We start from the raw sequence: 14,506 nt of genomic DNA, 5'->3' as shown, positions 1-14,506 counted from the left end.
CGTCACGATTGTCCTTGTTCTTGTGACTATGATAGCGAGGTTGGCGTGTTCAATCTACACCCTAGTCGCCTTCTCTTGCGCATAGACGTCTCCTTATCAATAAGTTCTTCTTAGCCCGACGCTATCCGTAGCCATCCTGACTATCCGTGGCTAAGTCACATGTGGCTGGGCTGTTGTGGCTGAGCGATATGTGGCTGCATCAGTTGTGGCTGAACAATCTGTCTGCAGGCATTATTCCCCCCCATCGATAACAATCCCTCGGGTTGACCCCTAGCGTAGTCTACAACTCTCTTTCCACTCTTCATTTTCTGTCTCTCCAATCGCATCCTTTGCAGTGCTTTCGATGTCGACGGTTCTCGCCTATGCAGGTCCGTTTTCCTTCTTCTTGACACGCACGCGACGTGCCAGTGCAATGTATACGGGCCAATTCTCCTGATGCAGTATAGAGCCGGTAACTACGTGCTTCTATACGCAAGCGAGCAATCTGAAGACTGTAACCGAGCAATCTCGCCAACGTAACCGACCCTGTCTGCAGCCACCATCGAGCGCCCCACCCTCGTATAGACGTTGAAAAGTACTTGATTCCGTCGGATTCCGCCTTCTGGTAGACAAACAAACCGACACTGTTCTCTCGCCATGTTCAAGTCCACTCTTGTCAGCGCCCTTTGCTACATCTTCCTCCATGCAACTCCTGCCTTTTCCGAGTACACCAACCTTCCAGATGTCAAACCAGGCGTCTTCGAGGCGGGCACCCGCATAGAAATCCACAACACTAACTTCGATGCCGTCTGGGACTTGCTCACCGATTTCCCCAACTACGCCGCCTGGAATCCGTTCGTCCGCTATGCAGTCGTCACCTCACCACTCAACCTTACACTGCCTGAGCAACGGCCTGTCGAGGGCAAGAACCTCTATTTCCGCGTTCAGATCCCCTCGCTTCCACTGCCCGTAAACAAGGACACCCCCGACAACCCTCTGCATACGCAATCATCACAGGAGCTCGTTACAGCCGTACAACGCGACCTGGGAAGGCTGGCCTGGTCGTACTGGCCGCCTTCGGTCCTGCTGAGTGCTGAAAGGTGGCAGGGTATTACTGATTATGGTAATGGAACCGTACTATATGAGAGTAGAGAGGTTTTCAGTGGTCCTCTGGCTTATGTTGTCAAAACCACCATGGGGGAGGCCTTACAAGCCTCATTCGTAGGTCAGGGAGAGGGGATAAAGCTGTACCTTGAAAGCCGGTGAGACTGCGCTTTAGCCTCGGTACATATTAGACTACAGTGGCGTTGAAAATGTTTTCTCATTACAATAATACGAGTTGAAGTTGAATTAAAACTCGACGGTTATTGGTGCAGTAAAGTCAGTATGCATATGTCACTGTATTTAGTAGCGAGCCGTTGCATGCAAGACAGCGGCGGGTTCATCCACGCACATGCATGGCCCACCCACTCGGAACATGGGCCAATCCCGGTCACCCACCCACCGTGTCGCTATCGCAATCGCACATGGCCTGTACACGCCGCAGCATCAGGTGCGCCTGCTTAACAATGATGTTATTTTGCGACTGTCACTGAAACCCCTCGTGCTTTTCTTCCCTTCCGGCGTTTTGCACGTTTCTGTCGTATGTTGGCGCAACACTAGACACTGACAGCGCCGCCTATGCCGTCCACTCGCTCTCGTCATCGCTTATCTTCTCGTCGCAATCGCGAGGTACTCTGGCTGCCATCATAACCATGAACCCCGAGCTCGAGGCTTTTGCGCGAGCCCTATCGCGTGTCCTGGGCTGGGCCTACTTTCTTGCCTGGTGTGTTCTTACTCTGGCTCCGGGTCCTTCTTACCTCGCATGCTGACCCTCCTATTCAGGTCCGGGTCCTTCTACCCTCAACCCATATCCAATTACGTCCGCAAATCCACCCTTGGCCTTGCAATCGACTTTCCTACCTTGAACGTCCTCGGCTTCACCTGCTACACCATCTCCACCGCCTCGTTCCTCTACTCCCCTACCATCAAAGCGCAATATGCCCAACGACACCCCGAAGCGCCTGTTACAACGGTGCGATTCAATGATTTTCTGTTTGCCGCCCACGGCGCAGTCATGTGTTTCATCATATACAGCCAGTTTTTCGAGCCTATATGGGGGTTCGAAGTAGGCAAGAGGCAGAGAGTGAGCCGTGTTGTGTTTGCCGTCTGGTGGGCATGTGTCGCTGCCATATTTGCAGTTGTACTGCTGGTCTGCTTCAAAGGGCAGAACGGAGGCTATAACGCTGATGGATGGGCATGGATCGATGTGGTAAGCTTGTCTTTGTTGCACTGTGTTTGCCCACTACTAAAAACGCCCTATCTAGATCTACACTCTCGGCTATGTCAAACTCCTTACCGTTTTTCTCAAGTATATACCGCAAGCATGGGTCAACTACAAACGCAAATCCACTGTTGGCTGGAGTATCTATCCCATGCTGCTGGACTTTGCTGGCGGCTGGCTCTCACTTGCACAGCTATGCATCGACTCTGCGCTGGAAAACGACTGGAGTGGTGTCACTGGCAATCCAGTCAAGTTCGGCCTTGGGAACATTACCATCGTCTTCGATGTCATCTTCATGGTGCAGCACTACGTCCTATATCGACACGCCTCTGAGAAAATGGTTGATGACGAAGAGGAATCTGAGGCTCTAGTCGGGGCCATGCGAGATTAGGAGCTTCGCCTGCATAACTGCCAGTCCTGCCCTTTGCCCTAGGAGCATGCCCATCATGCACAGCAGAACCAAAGTCCGGATACCACGTAGATGAACCCCATCCCGAAATGTTAGATTAGACCCGAACAAGACACGCTATCCTTTGTTGTGGACAACACTTTTTTGGCGCTATTGAATCTATTCCAATTTAGACGAGCATATCTTGTTACCATGTATTGGTTCCAACGCTACGATCACGATTGTGTATTGTACTATTTCTGCGCTTTGGCCATTGGTACTATGATTGTGCAAGCCGCTTGCCCCTGGAGCTAGGAGGACTGAATATCACGTCTGTGCGTACGGAATCTCCTCGTTGATACTCACTTGCTATGGATTCAACACAGAGGCCCAGATTGCTGACTGCAGCTATCTCGGGACCTTGGGTGAAGAACATAGTCACGTGATTAGTTGAACGCTTCCTTTTGGCTTAAGAAGAGTGGGAAATAGACAAACCACACATATTATCACGATATCTATCTGTTCACTCTGTGTTCTCATTTTAGACTCACCAAACAGAAGCATCGCTATTTTTACCAACCACCAACTATACACATCGCTCAGTACCATGCTTCCAAACCAAACATCATTCACGTTCCTTTTCTAAACATAAGATCCGCATCAACATCCGACCCCGCCTCCTCTCCCCCGGCACTACTCTGAGGAACATACACCTCCTCCTGCGCCTTCCTCCTCTGCCCCAACTCCCTCATATGCAGCTCGCGCGTCATCAACGCCGTAACGATCATCATAAAACTCAAGCACGTCGCCGTAATAAAGCCCTTGTGGTACCTTGGCTGCTCCACCTGCTTCCACACGACAAGCGGCAACCACGCCTGAACCACATACGCCATTTCGTTCATCGACGCAACCACAATGGCGCGCTCCTCGTTGTCATGCGTGCATATTTCGTGCGCCCATGCATAGCAGAGACCCGAGATGCCGCCACCGAAGCCGGTGAGGATGTAGCAGGCCCATTTCCACTTGATGGGTATATCCCAGATGGCTAGACTGGTATAGCACATTATATTTACGCAGCCACCGAAGACGATGGGTTGCCAGCGTGAGCCTTTAAGGATGCTGTCGCTCGTCCAGGCGTAGAGGAGGGTGGTTACGACTTGCACGGCGTTGGTGGCTGTTGGGTACTGTGGGATTTCAATTAGCCCTTTGACATCTCCACAAAGAATGAAGGGGGGAGAAAAGAATATACCGTATTAATCTGAGTAACAGTATACTTTGGATTCTTGCTCGACTTGAGAAACTGCTGGAACACAGGCTGCGCGCTCGAGTTACCGTTGTTGAAAAAGATGTAGAGGAACACAAGAGCATAAATATGCCAGGATGTAAAGATCTTCCAGATCTTAGCGCGAGTATACGGTTGGCGTTTTTGGCGGCCCTCGCGCTGCATGCGCTCCTGTGCGAATTTCACTTCCTCTTTTGTCAAGTAAAAGGGTTTGGAGATTTCGGGGAGGTCAGGTAGAAAGAAGAAGCCCATGATAGCAATGGGGATGGAGATGATGCCGTCGACGATGAAGAGCCATTGCCACCCTCTGAAGCCGCCCTTTCCGTCGAGCCTGTAGACGCCGGACATGAGGTAGCCTGAGAACATGGTTGCAATTGCACCACTGGTGTGGAAGATGCAGGAGCGCTTAGCAAGTTCTTCTTTGCGGTACCACGACCCAATTATGTATTGCATGCCAGGATAGAAAGTGGATTCGGCGAGGCCTAGGTAAATTCAGCTAGGAACTACTTTGTCGTGGTGATTTAGTTCTTACCGATGAGAAAACGCAGAGCGTAGATTGTTTCTGCGTTCTTGGCGCGACAGAGACAGAATGTCAGGACTGCCCATGTGAGCTAGCACTATTAGCATATGAGACTTGTACGAGCATGGTTCCAACATACCTCCATAGTGGGAATCCAAATCGACGGTCGAACACGGGTCAAGATGATGTTACTTGGAATCTCACCAATAACGTATCCCACCGTCCAGCACGTCTGCATGTAATTAAGCTGATTGCCATATAACCCAAGATCCTCTTTCCTAGCAAAGATATTAGCAAGCGACGCCCTATATGAAAACAATTCCACAGCCTACATTCCAGACACAAACGCACTGTTGATATTCATCTGGTCAAGATACTTGATGAAATAACCTATCCAAAACAGTTAGTTAGTTCAGAGTCTTAGCCAAGCAAATAGAGACAAAGCAAGTAACATACCCAACGACGCAAAAGTCAACAACGCAGCATCGAGCTTAAACATAAACCACCGCTCTTCCTTGGGCTTATCCAGCGTATCCCACAGGTAATAATACCACTTATGCGGCTTGACCGTCACTTCCTCGTCAGACCGGATGGTAGACGTAGCAGGCACCAAAGTAGCCGAGACATCTTGAGGGACTCCCATAGTCGCAGGACGAGTGTAACAAAGTAAGAGTCGTTAGGATATCAACGCAAAGAAGAAGAGAAAAAAAAGGAGAGCCCAGGTTGATTACAAGCAAAAGCAACCACTCTTGCTTTTATCAAGCTACTTTCAAGGTATACACTTGGGGGTTAGTTAACCAAGCTTTTCGCAAGAAACATTGGCTTTTCTTTCAATTTACCGCCTAGAACTCATGGCAGGCGCGGCCCGCTGGCGAAACTAGCGGGGGGGTGGGGGCTGCATGTGTTTCGATGCGAGGGCGTGAGGCAAAAAGAAAAGGCGACATACTGGGGATGTTATGGCGACATTGACAAGGGTTTTGGATGGAGCGTGGGGAAACCATTCTAGCTAGAAACATGACCTCCCCCCCTCTGTTACATTTTCTCAGGTTGCACATGGCCTGCTCTTCGGGTCAAGATATCCGAATTGTGCTACTTTCTTTTCTTTCTTTGGCGTGAATTTGTGGGATTGACGCCGTGGTTGCATGGTGCGGGCGTGGGTGGTGTTGGTCACATGTTGGCGTCATTGAGTAGCTGGATGGCGTGCCTGAGGAGAAAGATAAGGCATTTTGTATGACCTGGATTTTGCGGTATTGCCTCAACAGATAGTGCATGTTTAGATGGATGTAACGGCAATTGAAGGAGGGTCTGGACGTTTGTGGTGGCTTTTTGACGAGTCAGTTGGGGTAGATGGGATGTTGAATATTAAGAGTCACGTGATACAATTCATTCTACAGACATGTTACTTCGAGTCTCTTTTGCAAGACAGGTGTGGCGAAAAGCGCCTTCATCCTTGCCATGATTTCTGCCTTTGCAGTGTGCCATTGACTGCTGTGCCCATTGAGTTTGTCTCTGCCAGCCTTCTCCAAATCAGCATTGATCCAAGCTAAAAGCTCATTAACGTAGTCTGCCTCTTGCTCCCGTAGACTGTGAAATGCTTTGCCATAGCCTTTTGTATTTAATCTCTCATTGTACTCGGATCGCATGGCTTCTTGGCTTGGAAGTTTCGCCTGGCCAGAGAGCACCTTGGCAACGGCCATGGCTTGGAACTCGAACAAGGTGAATGTGGCAGTGAAGAAAGGCACGCCAACAAACACAATTGTAGGGTCGTTGATATAGAAGATGTCCTTGTGAAGGTTGTGGAACTGTGTTCCATCAGTCACCAACATTGTATCGTCTGCCTGGTCGGCCGGCGTGTTGTCCGAATGAAGTTGAGGCAGAAACGGCAATGTGATGTGGTAGCCTGTGCAAAGTATGACATGATGAATGTCGCAGAGTTTCTCGCCCGATTTGAGAGTCACTGTGCCTAGTATCGCTTCCGAGGGGCCTAATGGCTTCGATTCATCTGCGCTGGGCGCATCGTACGACACCACCTCGTCGACTCGGTAGGCATTTTCGGGAAGCATTACAGTAGGAAGATCAAATTTTCCGTTTCTTTGGCTTTGGATGATTTTGTTGGCATACGGGCCGAGCTCACGCGCAATATCCGTTGCTGAGACGCTTCCACCGACAAGCAGATAGTTCTGCAAACGCGTTAGTTTGGGTTTGATCTAAGGATCCTTTCTTTAGCATATTCAACACATACCTTTCTCTCGGCATTTTCGGGCTTTCTATAGCGCTTCGAGTGTTCTACCCTATCTGGCCATCTCTTCTTCCAGTCTACCAGACCAGGGGTATCTGGAACCCGTGGTGCGTGGTAATGCCCCGAAGCAACGACTACAGCGTCGAATTTCTACACTCATGTTAACTAGAATAATTGATTATATGATCAATGAAGCACTTACCTGAGTAGAAGTGTTCCACCTCTCTATACCAGCACTATCTGTTTGCAGAATCGTCGTCTCGACTGACCATGAATTGCCATCTTTCCAGATATTTTTCACGTTCGTATCATATTTTGTGGCTTCGTGCACTCCTGTCACAATGGCGGTTTTCTGTATATAATCGGCCAAAACATCGTGCGTTACATAGTCGTCAGTTCCAGCCGGAAACCTGTTCAACGTGGTTTCCAGTAAGCGGGTGCTCACGTTGTTTTTCAAGCCAACATAGCATGGACTACGTTCGGTCAGTCATGGAATATACATAATGTTCGAACATCCGAACTTGCCCTGGTGGTGCGTGGATCCGCCTTTCCACATCTTCCGCGTCTTCACTTGCATATGTACTGCCAGTTTTCGAAATTGGCACTGCTGAATATAATGGCTCAAGAGGCTTTCGCTCATCGTACAACCTTCTTTGAGGTAAGTTGACAGTATACTTTGGCATGACTGGGAAAACTACCATATGCCTCCTGCAGCACTACTTCGCTCGAAGACGGTGACATCGATGTCTTCTTTCTTGAGGTGGGCCGCAGCAACGACACCACTGATACCTGCACCGATCACAGCGACACGTTTCGAAGGGAGAGCCATAGTGGAGATTTTGCTAAGGTGAGATAAGGACGTCGTTGGGGCTTTCCGCGATGGTTGAGCGCATTTCCTCAATTGGCCACGGTCAGATCAGCCCCGAGACGAACCACTGCCAAACCTTATTATTTCCGATTCTCCGCGCTCTTTGTTCCCATTGTGCAACATTGCATTTATCAGCATAGATCACGCAATGACAGAGGCGTTAAGGTTCGCAAAGCGTAGTGGTGAACATGTATGGCATCATGAACACCCACTATTGCGAGAACAACCTGTAAGAGGCACCGGCACACCAAACTAGAAACAAATGCAAGTACCCACAACTTTTGTTTGAGGAACCAGGTGCGGCATCCAGTAGATAAGGTGGGAGATGTTGACTGGATATTCGTCATTATCTCCTGAATGATGTGATTGACCCCGCAACTACCCATAGGCATCGCCAGCATGCAACCACCACGCGATGTAACCGACTAGATCCAATAGATACAGGAAATGTATTTCTAAGCTGTGAGGAGACAATGTGTGGGGAAGCAATCGGGTTGGATATAAGAAGTGATGGTATCATGAAACATTCGCCATACTCAGCCTCGTCACAGCAATCATCAACATGGCACCAATCGCAATTCCCGTTGCTGAACACATCAAAGAGAATGACACTGTTCAGCCAAGAAAGGATACATTGAAGCTGCCCGAGCCAGCCAGAAAGAGGCTTGAGAAAGCAGGCATCGATTTGTCCAACGGTTATCCATACAGGCCGGCGAAGCCACTTTACCTCGATGATGTGTACAAGATCAGGGACTATGATCGGGAACACATTGACCCCGGCTCCCGAGCTGATCCAGAGAAGAAGGCACTGCTCAGTGCTGCAAAGAAAGTCATTCATCTGACGGCGCACATTGGAACTGAGATTGTTGGACTGCAATTGAAGGATCTTACAGAACAACAGAAGGACGAACTTGGTCTTTTGATTGCTGAGAGGAGCGTTGTGTTCTTCCGTGACCAAGATCTCTCGCCTCAACAGCAAAAGAAGCTTGGAGAACACTATGGTGAAATCGAAGTCCACGTATGTCATCCTTCCCATCATGGAGTTGATTATGCTGATAGTCAGTGAAGCCGCAAGTTCCTCACGTCCCAGGCGTACCTGGAATAACTGTTCTTTGGCCCGATCTCCAGGCGACGGAGGTACCTGCCAGCTTCAGGAAGACAGGCGGAGCATCTCAGTGGCACACTGACTTGGTGCACGAACGCCAACCCGCCGGGTATGTGATAATGATCTAAATTCAATGATCCTCCGGCTAACTAGACTAGTATAACTCATCTGCACAACGACACCATCCCAAAGGTTGGAGGGGACACTCTCTGGGCTTCAGGCTATGCCGCTTATGAGAAGCTGTCTCCCGAGTTCAGGAAGATTATCGACGGCCGAGAGGCAGTGTACCGTAGCGCACACCCATATCTTGAACGGGATAACCCCAGCGCCGGTCCAAAGCACGTTGAGCGAGTTCACCCGCTGGTCCGCGTGCATCCTGCCACGGGATGGAAGGCACTATGGGTCAACCGCGCCTTCACCGTACGCATTGTCGGATTGGACAAGGCAGAGAGTGACGTAATCCTCAACTATCTCTTTGATGTATACGAGAAGAGTGTCGATATTCAAGTGCGCTTCCGATGGACGCCAGGAACGTCGGCGCTTTGGGACAACAGAATCACTATCCACAACGCCAGTTGGGATTATGAAGGAAGTGAGCCGAGGCACGGAACCAGGGTGACGTCATTGGCTGAGAAGCCGTTTTTCAAGGCGGATGCGCCGACACGCAGGCAGGCGTTGGGCCTTGCTGGACCTGAGGATATCTGAAAGGCAAATGCACATGTATTTGGGGTAATCAACGTGGGAAGTTCGAAATGGCGGTGTGCAGCCATGTTTGACCCACACAATCGCAGTATAGATGGACCGAAAACAAAAGGAAATGTTGCAAAGAGTCAATCCAGATGCCGTGTGCTCCTCCCCATACAATAAACGTTTCAGCGATGGATTAGTAGTGAAGTGGGTGACCCACCACTGGCGAATCTCCGCTGTCGTATGTTTTTGCTATCCACGTCGAGATTTGTGTACCTAATCACTCACCTAAGATGAATTGGTGTCTGTATACATGTGGTTGCTACATATGTATGTACGTGTACATACATGCATACTACATAGGACGTCCGGTGTGCAGTCATTCTGACCTCAGGGTTGTGCCATACACGGTATGTAAGAGGCGTTATCGCGTAGATTTTCAGCATCCAATCAAATACTGTTAGCTTGAGTAACCGAGGCCATGCCAAGGAGAGGAGCTGTAAGTACCTGGCACTGTTGAGTGCCATTGTGCAGCTGAGCTGGGAAGGCGATGAGCAAGATCTACTTATTTCTATGTATGCTACGAGTCAGTTCCGGTGCAAAATCCTTGGCTGTTTCTTTTCCTGCATTGTCTCTTGGCTACTAACCAGTGAAGGCGCAAGTAAAATCGCCCAGCACTGACGGTATGAAGGCCGCTTCAAGCCGGTCTTGGTATTGCAACATTGCAGGTGTATACTTAGCAGCAGTATCCGACTTGATACATGTGCACCTTGGTACAGTAAATAAATGCAGAGTCAGCGCGTTTGTCTCATGGCGCATTGGTTTGAAATGATATCATCATGGTGGCCATGTTTTATGGCAAAGGCAGGGTGCCTCGTTTTGGTGGGCTAGCCGCTTGGTCTGGGGTTTCCGGTTTCATCGGTTGGCGGAGAGATTGTTCGCGACTACTGACGCTCTTCGGCCTTGCTCACAACCACCACCTTCTGTGCCCATGGAAACCCGCCACGGAGCCTCCACCCAGGCGGCCTACATAGCAGCCTGCAGTGGGCTTTTTGATGCTTGTGCTTGCACCAAAGCTTGGCCTCGCGAAATGTTCCTCGCACTCGTTCGCCAAACCACAGCTGAGACGGGAAAGCCCTCACCGGAGACGTCCAAGAGGCAGGTAGACCCACTAGCCAAGAGCCCAGATGCCGTTCATCCAGGTTACGTACGGCCGTGCATCTGCTATCGCGACAGGCACCCAATGGCTGTCCGCACACTGAGGCATGGAGAGAAGTTTTCGCCTTGGCATCCGCCTCCATCTGAATCGACCTTGGCGTGAACCGGGCATGCTTGGCACGACGTCGTACACCGAGCTTCCCCACTGCTCCGCATATATGTTGGTAGCCTTCTTGCCTTTTTTCTTTCCTCTGCTCCCTAAATTTTCTCCCTAACTTCCTGCTCTCACAAAGTCTGCTTCAACTCTTCTCCAACAGTCCAGCTCTTTCCCAAGCTCTCTTACCACCCCAACTCGTTTACTACCTTACCCAAGTTGCCAATCACGGCATTGATATAGGAGGAGTCTGCACCCCCGCCCCGTGCTGAAGTTCTCTATGTATACTACATTCAACACCCAATCCACCAAGTTTGTCCACGCGGCCATAGTCCGCCGGGCAAGAATTCGCACAAAACTAGAGCGTTGACGCTGAGCACTCTCCAAATCTGATTGGTCTCGTTAGCCGTATCAAAGCAATCACCCTAAGTCATCAACGGTTCACGTAACCTTTTCAAAAGAAGAATATCAAGAAAACAAAAAAAAACACAAAAACACAAAACGTTCAAACGTTCAAACTTGCACCATGGGCAAGAAAGCTACCTCTCTCGAGGGGCATGTCAGTGGACAGGCGAACAAGCCCATGTCCAAACCAGCCCACAGCCTCACTGTCAAAGAAGTCGTCACTGAGCTCAAGACGGAGGAATGGTCTGGTCTGGACGATAGCGACGCCAAACGCCGCGTCGATGAGTACGGAACTAACGAGCTGGGAGAAGCTGAGAGCGTCTCTCCCATCAAGATTCTCATCGCCCAAGTGGCCAACGCCATGACGCTGGTCCTGATCATGGCCATGGCCGTCAGTTTCGGTATCAAGTCGTGGATCGAAGGTGGTGTCGTAGCCTTTGTAATTGGTCTCAACATTGTCGTTGGCTTCTTCCAGGAATGGTCGGCCGAAAAGACCATGGACTCGCTTCGCTCTCTCAGCTCTCCCACTGCGCGCCTCATTCGCAATGGCCAGCAGATTACCGTTCCTTCGGCTGAAGTCGTTCCCGGCGATATCATTGAGGTCAAGGTCGGCGACACGATTCCAGCCGACATGCGCGTCTTTGATGCGGTCAATTTCGAAACCGACGAGGCCTTGCTGACTGGAGAGTCCCTCCCTGTACGCAAGCAAGAAGAAGCCGTTTTTGACGAGGCTACTGGGCCTGGTGATCGCCTTAACGTCGCCTATAGCTCATCTAACGTCACAAAGGGTCGCGCCAAGGGTATCGTGTTTGCGACTGGCGCTTATACTGAAATTGGCGCCATTGCTGCTCAGCTCCGCGAAACACAGTCCAAGGTTCGGCCAGTCAAACGCAAGCCGAATGGAAAGGCAAAGCCCCATCGCTATCTCGAGGCATACACGCTCACCACAACCGACGCCATTGGACGATTCCTGGGACTCAATGTTGGAACTCCCTTGCAGAAGAAGCTGTCCAAGCTCGCTGTCTTGCTCTTCTTCATTGCCGTCATCTGCGCCATAATTGTCCTAGCAGCCAACAAGTTTAGCAATCGTCAAGAAGTCATCATCTATGCCGTCGCAACCGGGTTGTCTATGATTCCAGCCAGTCTGGTCGTGGTGCTGACCATCACAATGGCTGCTGGCACAAAGTCTATGGTCCAGCGCCACGTCATTGTCCGAAACCTCAAGTCACTCGAAGCTCTTGGCGGCGTCACAGACATTTGCTCTGACAAGACTGGAACGCTGACTCAGGGTAAGATGATTGCCCGTGGTGCGTGGATCCCCGGCATTGGGACATACACCATCGAGGACTCGACCGCCCCTCAAGACCCTACTGCTGGCAACGTTCGTTTCGGCGTATCGGCCCCTGGCAAGATGAATCTCAAGGCTGGCGGCGACGAATGCGGTGAGCTTGTATCTGTCGACCAGCTCGAGAGCCATAATCACTCTGGGTTTGGCGAGTTCCTCAAGGTTGCGTCGTTGGCCAATTTGGCCGCCGTCAAGCAAAAAAACGACGGGGCCTGGGAGGCCCATGGCGACCCAACCGAAATCGCCATTCAAGTATTCGCCTCTCGTTTCGGCATGAACCGTCTCGGCCTGACAAAGGGCGATGCTCCTCAGTGGGAGGATCTCGTCGAACTTCCTTTTGACTCGGATGTCAAGCGCATGTCGGTCATTATGAAGCATTCCAGCGGCAACTACTCTTTCACAAAGGGTGCTGTCGAACGCGTCATCCAGAGCTGCACTACCTACCTGGCTGATGGCAAGGAAGACTCCCAGCCTGTTACCGAAGAGTTCCGCCAGGAAATCCTGTCCCATATGGAAGCTCTTGCCGGTCTCGGCCTGCGCGTACTCGCCCTCGCCAGCAAGCGGTACCCCCACGACGTAGAAAAGGGAGCAGAAGTCCAGCGTTCCACTGTCGAATCCGAACTTGTTTTCCGCGGCCTCATCGGCCTTTACGACCCGCCTCGCCCGGAATCTGCAGTCGCTGTGCGTCAGTGCCACGAGGCGGGTATCGAGGTCCACATGTTGACTGGTGATCACCCGGAGACTGCAAAGGCCATTGCTATCGAAGTTGGTATCCTGCCATCTGCCGATCGGTACAGGAGAATCAGAAGCGATATTGTGAAGACGCTTGTCATGACTGCTGCGGAGTTCGACAAGTTGAGCGATGATGAGGTCGACCAACTGTCCGTGTTGCCGCTCGTAGTCGCCCGGTGTGCGCCCAGCACAAAAGTCCGTATGATAGAGGCTCTGCACCGCCGCGGCCGCTTCTGTGCCATGACTGGCGACGGTGTCAATGATTCTCCCTCGCTCAAGCGCGCTGACGTCGGTATCGCCATGGGTCAAGCTGGGTCCGATGTCGCAAAGGAAGCATCCGATATCGTCCTTACCGACGACAACTTTGCGTCAATTCTTGCTGCTATCGAAGAAGGTCGCCGCATCTTTGACAATATCCAGAAGTTTGTGTTGCATGTCCTGGCGGAAAATGTGGCGCAGGCTGGTACGCTTCTCGTGGGTCTGGCGTTCAAAGACCGAACTGGGCTCTCGGTGTTTCCGCTTGCTCCTGTACAGGTTGTCTGGATCATCATGGCTACGTCTGGTCTTCCGGACATGGGGCTGGGATTCGAACGCGCGGTTCCTGATATCTTGCAGCGGCCTCCTCAGTCGCTCAAGACTGGTATTTTCACCATGGAGTTCTTGGTCGACATGGTGGTTTACGGTCTGTGGATCACGCTCCTCTGTCTTGCCAGTTTCGTCCTCGTCGTATATGGGTTCGGTGACGGCGAACTCGGCGTAGGCTGCAACGAGACGTATTCTGAGCAGTGCGAACTAGTGTTCCGTGCCCGTGCTTGCACATTCGCCTGTCTGACATGGTTTGCTCTCTTCCTTGCGTGGGAGATGATTGACATGCGTCGGTCCTTCTTCCGCATGCAGCCTGGCAGCAAGCGCTACTTCACCCAGTGGATGATAGATGTCTGGAGGAACCAGTTCTTGTTCTGGGCCATTATCGTTGGCTTTGTCCTTCTCTTCCCGCTCATTTACATCCCAACGCTCAACACGGTCGTTTTCAAACATGCACCCATTTCTTGGGAGTGGGGCATCGTGTTTGTTGAGACGGGCGTCTTCTTTGCGGGCATTGAGTTGTGGAAGTGGTGCAAGCGTGTTTATTTCCGCCGCCAGGTAGCCAGGAAAGGAACCGGAAAGGTCGACAAGAACATGGCGATTGAGGATCGAGTTTTTGGTCGATACTACAGTAAAGATTCGACCGGTGCTGGTGGTGAGAAGGCTTAAACACGCTTGATATAAGGAAAGTGGATGAGAAGAAGAAGAAAGGGGAGGATGGTGTGATGACGGGAAC

General features: G+C 51.0%; 6 protein-coding genes across 6 annotated transcripts; 4 read left to right on the top strand and 2 right to left on the bottom strand.

Annotated features, from left to right (window-relative positions):
- Positions 1-375: 375 nt before the first annotated feature.
- On the top strand, positions 376-1,489 carry COCSADRAFT_306996 (uncharacterized protein). Its single transcript, XM_007700476.1, has one exon. The coding sequence runs from the start codon at positions 637-639 to the stop codon at positions 1,243-1,245; it is 609 nt and encodes a 202-aa protein (XP_007698666.1). The 5' UTR covers positions 376-636; the 3' UTR covers positions 1,246-1,489.
- Positions 1,490-1,733: 244 nt separating this feature from the next.
- COCSADRAFT_86750 (uncharacterized protein) lies at positions 1,734-2,693 on the top strand (the record flags this gene model as incomplete). Its single annotated transcript, XM_007700475.1, has 3 exons — positions 1,734-1,804; positions 1,864-2,290; positions 2,346-2,693. The coding sequence occupies 3 exons, from the start codon at positions 1,734-1,736 to the stop codon at positions 2,691-2,693; spliced, it is 846 nt and encodes a 281-aa protein (XP_007698665.1).
- Positions 2,694-3,319: 626 nt separating this feature from the next.
- COCSADRAFT_180298 (uncharacterized protein) lies at positions 3,320-5,135 on the bottom strand (the record flags this gene model as incomplete). The annotated part of the gene is made up of 6 exons (XM_007700474.1): positions 3,320-3,874; positions 3,940-4,454; positions 4,505-4,583; positions 4,632-4,770; positions 4,825-4,882; positions 4,949-5,135. The coding sequence occupies 6 exons, from the start codon at positions 5,133-5,135 to the stop codon at positions 3,320-3,322; spliced, it is 1,533 nt and encodes a 510-aa protein (XP_007698664.1).
- Positions 5,136-5,863: 728 nt separating this feature from the next.
- On the bottom strand, positions 5,864-7,560 carry COCSADRAFT_139628 (uncharacterized protein; the record flags this gene model as incomplete). Its single annotated transcript, XM_007700473.1, has 4 exons — positions 5,864-6,672; positions 6,735-6,881; positions 6,934-7,204; positions 7,430-7,560. 4 exons carry the CDS (start codon positions 7,558-7,560, stop codon positions 5,881-5,883), a joined length of 1,341 nt encoding a protein of 446 aa, XP_007698663.1. The 3' UTR covers positions 5,864-5,880.
- Positions 7,561-8,161: 601 nt separating this feature from the next.
- On the top strand, positions 8,162-9,409 carry COCSADRAFT_25175 (uncharacterized protein; the record flags this gene model as incomplete). Its single annotated transcript, XM_007700068.1, has 3 exons — positions 8,162-8,617; positions 8,659-8,813; positions 8,863-9,409. The coding sequence occupies 3 exons, from the start codon at positions 8,162-8,164 to the stop codon at positions 9,407-9,409; spliced, it is 1,158 nt and encodes a 385-aa protein (XP_007698258.1).
- A 1,820-nt stretch (positions 9,410-11,229) lies between these two features.
- COCSADRAFT_25174 (uncharacterized protein) lies at positions 11,230-14,439 on the top strand (the record flags this gene model as incomplete). Its single annotated transcript, XM_007700067.1, has 1 exon — positions 11,230-14,439. One exon carries the CDS (start codon positions 11,230-11,232, stop codon positions 14,437-14,439), a length of 3,210 nt encoding a protein of 1,069 aa, XP_007698257.1.
- Between the last annotated feature and the right edge of the window lie 67 nt (positions 14,440-14,506).

Source organism: Bipolaris sorokiniana, assembly GCF_000338995.1.
Source record: "Bipolaris sorokiniana ND90Pr unplaced genomic scaffold COCSAscaffold_5, whole genome shotgun sequence".
NCBI classification, from domain to species: Eukaryota; Fungi; Ascomycota; class Dothideomycetes; order Pleosporales; family Pleosporaceae; genus Bipolaris; species Bipolaris sorokiniana.
The sequence above is the reverse complement of the archived record's forward strand: the minus strand, read 5'-3'. Positions and strand labels throughout refer to the sequence as shown.